The sequence below is a fragment of the Olea europaea genome, chromosome 22 (assembly GCF_002742605.1).
Source record: "Olea europaea var. sylvestris chromosome 22, O_europaea_v1, whole genome shotgun sequence".
Lineage (NCBI taxonomy): Eukaryota > Viridiplantae > Streptophyta > Magnoliopsida > Lamiales > Oleaceae > Olea > Olea europaea.
Window position 1 is genome coordinate 4,800,669 of NC_036258.1, and position 6,731 is coordinate 4,807,399.

At 35.3% G+C, this 6,731-nt stretch overlaps 1 protein-coding gene across 2 annotated transcripts in view; it reads left to right on the forward strand.

Moving 5' to 3' along the window:
- The first annotated feature begins 1,565 nt into the window (after positions 1 to 1,565).
- The window catches only part of LOC111371469 (probable serine/threonine-protein kinase At1g54610), a 6,009-nt gene continuing 843 nt past the window's right edge, over positions 1,566 to 6,731 (forward strand). Inside the window, exons 1-7 of one of the 2 annotated variants that reach the window (XM_022993477.1) lie at positions 1,566 to 1,791; positions 2,033 to 2,562; positions 2,655 to 2,939; positions 3,051 to 3,368; positions 4,954 to 5,181; positions 5,564 to 5,664; positions 6,104 to 6,221. In XM_022993477.1, coding sequence (XP_022849245.1) covers positions 2,143 to 2,562; positions 2,655 to 2,939; positions 3,051 to 3,368; positions 4,954 to 5,181; positions 5,564 to 5,664; positions 6,104 to 6,221 — 1,470 coding nt within the window. In that variant the 5' untranslated portion in view covers positions 1,566 to 1,791; positions 2,033 to 2,142. Of the gene's footprint in view, positions 2,563 to 2,654; positions 2,940 to 3,050; positions 3,369 to 4,953; positions 5,182 to 5,563; positions 5,665 to 6,103; positions 6,222 to 6,731 lie in introns of both variants that reach the window. The other variant, XM_022993476.1, reaches the window with a different exon arrangement.

A 6,731-nucleotide genomic window follows, 5' to 3' on the forward strand; every position in this document is an offset into this window, starting at 1 on the left:
TTTTAAACAGTTTGAAAATTTTTCAAACTAAACCAAATCATTTTTTGAATTCGGTTTGATTTCAACAACAATTTTAGCGACATATTACTAACATTTTCAAACCAAGTGAAAAAAATAGGGAAAATTTCAGCAACGGTCCCTAACATTTTCGTTTTTTACAGATTTTACTCTAATATTCATTTTGTACCGATCCTAACCTTTCTTAAATATGTACTTGAGGTCTATCCTAACGGAAACGGTCCAAAATACCGTTAGCTAACCAGAAATTTTTTTTGAACTATATGCTATCACGATGATTTTATTGGATGTTCATACCTTTTTGGATGGGGTTTTAGAGGATTTTATTGGGTGTTGATTTATTAATTTTCCCGATAAATTGATAGTGTTTTGGACGGTTTCTGTCTAAATGGATTTTAGGTGCATATTTATGAAATGTTAGGAACATCTGCTGACACAAAATGAAGATTAGAGTAAAGTTTGCAAAAAATGAAAAAATGATGAGTCGTTGCTGCAATTTTCCCAAAAAAATATAGTTATGAAATCTCAATATCACACTAAAAATAATCATTTGAAATACTAAAACACTTATCTCAAAATAAGTTTAAATCAATAAGCCGTTGTTTGAGCCACATTATTGGAATAAAAATGTATTTTTGAATAATGTATTGATGAGAAATGTGCGGTTAAGAAATAAGAAAAAAATTTGAATTTGCGTATAATATTATTTTATTGAAAAATGTGTGATTGAGATGGTGTCAAATCACTGTTAAACAATGTATTTTTTTAAAAAAATTGTGGCTCAAACAGGACCTAAATTAAACAAAATTCAACAATAAAATTTTAATTTGCAAAATTTATTATTTCTAAACTAGGTAAGAAAATTACTATCATAAATAATTATTTTCCCTACAAAAATAGAAGTCGACTAATAAATATTTTTTTGAAGTATAAATTGAACCAATAAATAATATATTTTGAGTAAACGCGTATTTTTTTAATAAAAATTGGATGAACTGTTCAATTTAATTTCAAGTGATTTTTAACTATGAAAACATATTGAATCATTTCAAAATGGTTTTGTCCAATTTGGAACTGATGTCGAACTAACGGTTTCAAAGTCGCGATTTTCAATTTAATTTGACAGGTTGACTATTTTTTTGTTCACTCCTAATTTAGCATTTATTTGTCAACCATTCTATTACATTATTTTTTCTACAGTATTCATTTTTAACCACACATTTTTATTAAATAATATTACACATAAATAAAAAAATTATTTTTTTAACCACACATTTTAATATCAATCACTATTTTATAATATATTTTTTGAAATTAAAGGGGCACGAACAGGCCTTGACCTTTTGAAATCGTTGTACCTATCCAAACTTGAGAAGTAAAATTTAAATAAAATCTAATTGAACTATGTTCGTAGTTCGATTTAGGTGGTTTTTTGATAAAAACGCCTACCCAATTAAAAAATTATAGAAAAAAATCATTTTAAATAATTCACATGTTGGACCAAACATGCACTTTGACCAGTAAAAACTCGACTTGCTCATCACAGAAAAGCACACCAAGAAAATAATATTCCAGTATTTAGAATTTTCCATTGTTCATAGTGACAAGTGTAAATTCAACTTCGCTGCTGTCTAATTCTCTGATTTTCAATTCCGCAAGGCACAATAAAGTTAATTGGTTGTTTACTGTATAATAGCCTTTGCTCATTTTTGACCGCCATAAATTGTGGGCTTTCACTAAATCATTGATGCTTCTGCTTTTTTGGGCACTAAAGTGAGGGTTCTTCACTCATACTACATTATTTTTGCTGTATTAATCCAACCCCTAATATGGTTTGTTTGCGGTTTTTTTAAATGTAACCTCGATTAGTCGTTCGTTGCTTAATAGATCTTAACCCATCTAGTTTGTCTGCTGAAATCTGATTTTATCCGTGCGTTAATGTTGAATTTCTTGTTCTATTTGTGGATATTTATTGAATTGGGATAAAACCCATTTGTTGGATTTTCCTTTACAGCGTATTTGTCCATAGGCTTTGCATTCGAATTTGTTGTTTATTTGAGAGGTTTTGAATGAGGGATAAGAGTGCGCGATGTGGTGAGAAATGAAGTTCGGTGTTTTTGAGAGATGGGGTGTGTTTTTGGAAAAGAGATTTCATCAACTGGGCCTCCTACTGGCCAGGTTGTAACTGATAATGGGAGGGATATTCAGGGAGGGAGAGATCCAGTCGCACAGTCGGGGAGGAGAGAGAAAGTAGTAGTTGGTTCTGTAAGTAAGGCAGAGGACCACAGTGGCTGCGAAGGCGGAGGGGGTGGTGAATTTCAGAATGGTGGAGATCAGAAGGAGGAGCCTAAGGATGGAAATGTGCGAAAGCCGAGAGGTGAGAGGAGGAGGTCTAGGCCAAATCCTCGTCTAAGTAATCCCCCAAAGAACATCCATGGTGAGCAAGTGGCTGCTGGATGGCCAGCTTGGCTCTCGGCAGTTGCAGGGGAGGCAATTAATGGATTGACCCCTCGTCGGGCTGACGCATTTGAGAAACTTGATAAGGCAAGTGCTTTTTAGATTAGTTTCCAGTTTTTGTATGTTATATTGAGTTAGTATCTCATTTGTTGTATGTTTTTCTGTGGGATCAAGATTAGATTGGACAAGGTACTTACAGTAATGTCTATAAAGCTAAAGATACCTTAACGGGGAACATTGTTGCATTAAAGAAAGTCAGATTCGATAATTTGGAGCCCGAGAGCGTGAGATTTATGGCTCGAGAGATTTTGATTTTGCGTCGTTTGGACCATCCAAATGTTTTGAAATTGCAAGGGTTGGCGACTTCAAGGATGTCATGTAGTTTGTACCTAGTGTTTGATTATATGGTGCATGATTTGGCTGGCTTGGCTTCAAGCCCCGGAATCAAATTTACAGAACCTCAGGTTGGATTCTACTTATTTCTTTTTACCCATTTTCTTATTTGAGTTCCTGAATCTCTCTCTTGTAGATTTTGGATGTTTTCTTATTCTGGCGTTATTTGATTGATATTGTAGGTCAAATGCTACATGCATCAGCTATTGTCAGGCCTTGAGCACTGCCATAACAGGCACGTGTTGCATCGTGATATTAAGGGGTCAAATCTCCTAATTGATGATGGAGGAATTCTTAAGATTGCTGATTTCGGTTTGGCTTCGACATTTGACCCTAACAAGAAGCAGCCGATGACCAGTCGAGTGGTTACTCTTTGGTACAGGCCTCCGGAGCTGCTTCTTGGTGCCACCGATTATGGTGTAGGTGTGGACTTGTGGAGTGCTGGGTGTATTTTAGCGGAGTTATTTGCTGGGAGGCCCATCATGACTGGGCGGACAGAGGTAGATGGTTTTTCTCAGTTGCTAGTCATTACTCATTGCAATACGTTTTGTACTCATTCACCAGACATTCTATAATTAATGAACTGCTATTGCTGGAAATGATGGTTTGGCATTCTATATTTGACCTAGAAATAGAAGATGTCTCATTGTCTTTGAAGCTGAAGTTATATTATTTATAATTTATAAATTGCTCAAAAAAGAAATTTAGACCAAATCCACTGTTAATTATGATTTAAAAATTGCCTTAAGAAATGATCTTGATATCTTTTGCTATATGTTATACTTTCTTGAGATTGACCTTGTGTTGGCCTCACGGAAAAGTAGATGTGGGTAAATGAAATTCAACATGCTGGAAATGAGACCAGAAGCACTAATTCTCGAGGGTCCGTATGCTTGTGGCAATAAGTTATTTTACCAGTAAAAGAAAGTATTCAAGTAGGCACCCTCTTAGGGATCTTGTTTATAAAATGGCTTACTAAATAATCCGTACAAGCCTCCTTCTCTACCTTGTCTTCTCCATAATCTTTTATTTCCGCTTAATCCCCCAGACCGGGGGTTCTCTCATTTTTGTCCCCTCTCCAAAGGAGGATTACTGTCGGGAGAGAGCTGCTCCAAATTCTAACGAAAAAAAGGAGCCACATTCAGACCCAGCCTGAAATCCTGAACTTTTTAGCATTAATTGACCTGCTGCAGCCTGCAGGCACATCCGATGGGTTCGGCGGATATTTTGTGCTTCAAGGCTTCTATCATTCTCAAATCTTATATCAGGGATTCCCTTAAAAGGGAGCGAAACACCTGGTTGGATATTGCATAAGCCTTGTTCAAGGAGTAATGCTGAGGAGATACTGTAACTCGCTATAACCTCGGTCTTCCGGTCAACCACTTGCAGAATTATTCCATTAGGGCCCCATTTTTTCAAATGAAAATGGGTGGAACAGTGTTTTTTAGAAAAAATGAGTGGTTGAAAAGGAAGGAAAAGTTTTCGATTTACGTCTAATATTATTTTATGGAAGATTGTGTAATTGAAAATAGGTGAGAGAAAAATGAAATGTAATTTAATGGAGGCCAAATGGGGTTAAATTAAACTAGGCACGGCGAAGGCATAATGATTAGGTGTGACTGGCATTAGGCAGGGAGTCTGCCACCAGTTTGATTCTCAGCATAATGCAATTATGAAAGAGGTTTCTCAATCTGGTGCTCGACATTTGTTCTCTTCAATTTATGTTGCTGTAGGCGATTCTAAGGGGGCTTTGTTGTAACTTTTGATAATGAAATATGTTGTTGAAAAGTTGATAAAAGTTGTGAATCCCATGGAATGTGTAGTTAAAATTTATTATTGACTTTGACTTCAACTTTTTTAAAACTTTCCCATACAAGCACTATGTTGTGCAACAATTTAGCTCATTATGTATGCTTGTTCAATGGCTTAATTTAGCTCATTATGCATGCTTGTCCAATGGCTTAATTTTACTAATTTTTGCAGTTTTCTTTACTTGACTACCAAGTGTTTAAAGTTACTATCATCATATCTGCATAAAAACTGGACTTGCAGTAATAACTAGGTGAATGCTATTATTATGCTTAGGTGGAACAGCTGCACAGGATTTTCAAGCTATGTGGCTCTCCGTCAGACGAATATTGGAAAAAATCAAAACTACCGCATACAACCATATTCAAGCCTCAACAGTCATATAAAAGATGCATAGCAGAGACATTTAAAGATTTCCCGCCATCATCACTGCCATTAATTGAGACTCTACTTGCAATTGATCCAGCTGAGCGTCAAACTGCTACAGCTGCATTAAACAGTGAAGTGAGCTCCCTTGTCCCTCTCTCTAAACATGCATGCACATACACAAACAAAAAAGGAAGGGAAAAAAAATCCTCCTTTAGAAAATCAGAAAAATTATCTCCATCTTTATAGTTTGTTGTAGTGACTCTTGTACTCCTCCATTTATAGTTTGTTGTAGTGACTCTTGTACTCCTCCATAATTATGTTTTTCCTCATCTCTCTCTCCCACTCCTACCATTTTTTTTTCCCTTCACGAAGCTGTGGTGTCTACCCTGCTATAGACATTTATGGAGGATATATGGCATCCATGACATTTGTCCAATATTAGTGATCTAAATAGTCAAGAATTCTCATTGTACGTCACTCACAGAAAGTTAGCTATTTGTTGTTTTCATTCTTGCAGTTCTTCAGAACAGAACCTTATGCATGTGATCCATCAAGTCTTCCAAAGTATCCTCCCAGCAAGGAGATGGATGCTAAGAGGCGTGATGAAGAAGCTAAAAGGTTTGGAAAATAATTACACATCAAATATACTCAGTAAAACTCAATGCCTTTCAATGTGAGAGGTTCTCTCATTATATAGAATCAAAATCACAATTAAATATGGTAGCTATCAATTACAATATTCATTAATGGTAATCTATTAAATATGATAGCTTTTTTTATATTCCACTGGCATATGGCCCCGTAGTCTTATTCATTTGGACTATTAATGTTCATTAGATTGAATTTAAACTTCAAATTCCAATACTTGCTATAGTACCTGACACACAGTATATCAAATTCAACATATAATCCATGATTTGGCAATTGGATTAAGGATGTGGCCATTGACTTTACATCCATATGATTACTTCTTTTCTTTGTCAAGAAGCTACAGGAATAGTAACATGTGATTTGTTATGTTTCCCCTAAACACCTGACTTAAGTTTCATGGTTATAGGCTAAGAGCTACTGGTAGAGCTAATGCTGGCGGTGTGAAGAAAACACGTACACGGGAACGACCAATGCGGGCAATCCCTGCTCCTGAAGCCAATGCTGAGCTGCAAGCCAATATTGATGTATGTCATTTAAGATGCATCCTTCAGAATTATATTTATTCATTGGTTGTTTATTTTGTAAACATAAATTTTCATTATTATCTGAAAATTTTAATTTAAGAATTACGTGGAATCTATGCTGTCTCTCTCCTCCTCCTCCCACTTCTAAACCTTCACTGTTTCAGAAGCTCCTCTACTGTCAATTCTTCTCATGTCAATACTGTCAATCTGCCAAACACATTTTTTGAAAAATAATGTTGGGATCATTGTTTTTCTATGATTTCCTTACCATTTACAGCGATTCAGAAAAATAAAAAATAAAAAAATTCTATCATTTTGATTTCTCCTGGCTCTTTGGATTTGAAGTGCTATTGATGAGTATTATAATTTTATTTTTATTTTGGTAAAGTCCATTTAGGTATAGGTACGAGTTTTAAGGCTCTTACCTAGGTCCAAATTGGGGATTGATGGGGTTTATAATTAAAGTACGTGCTTTTGGTATTTGTTTATCAGTTTTGCTATAACTGGCTT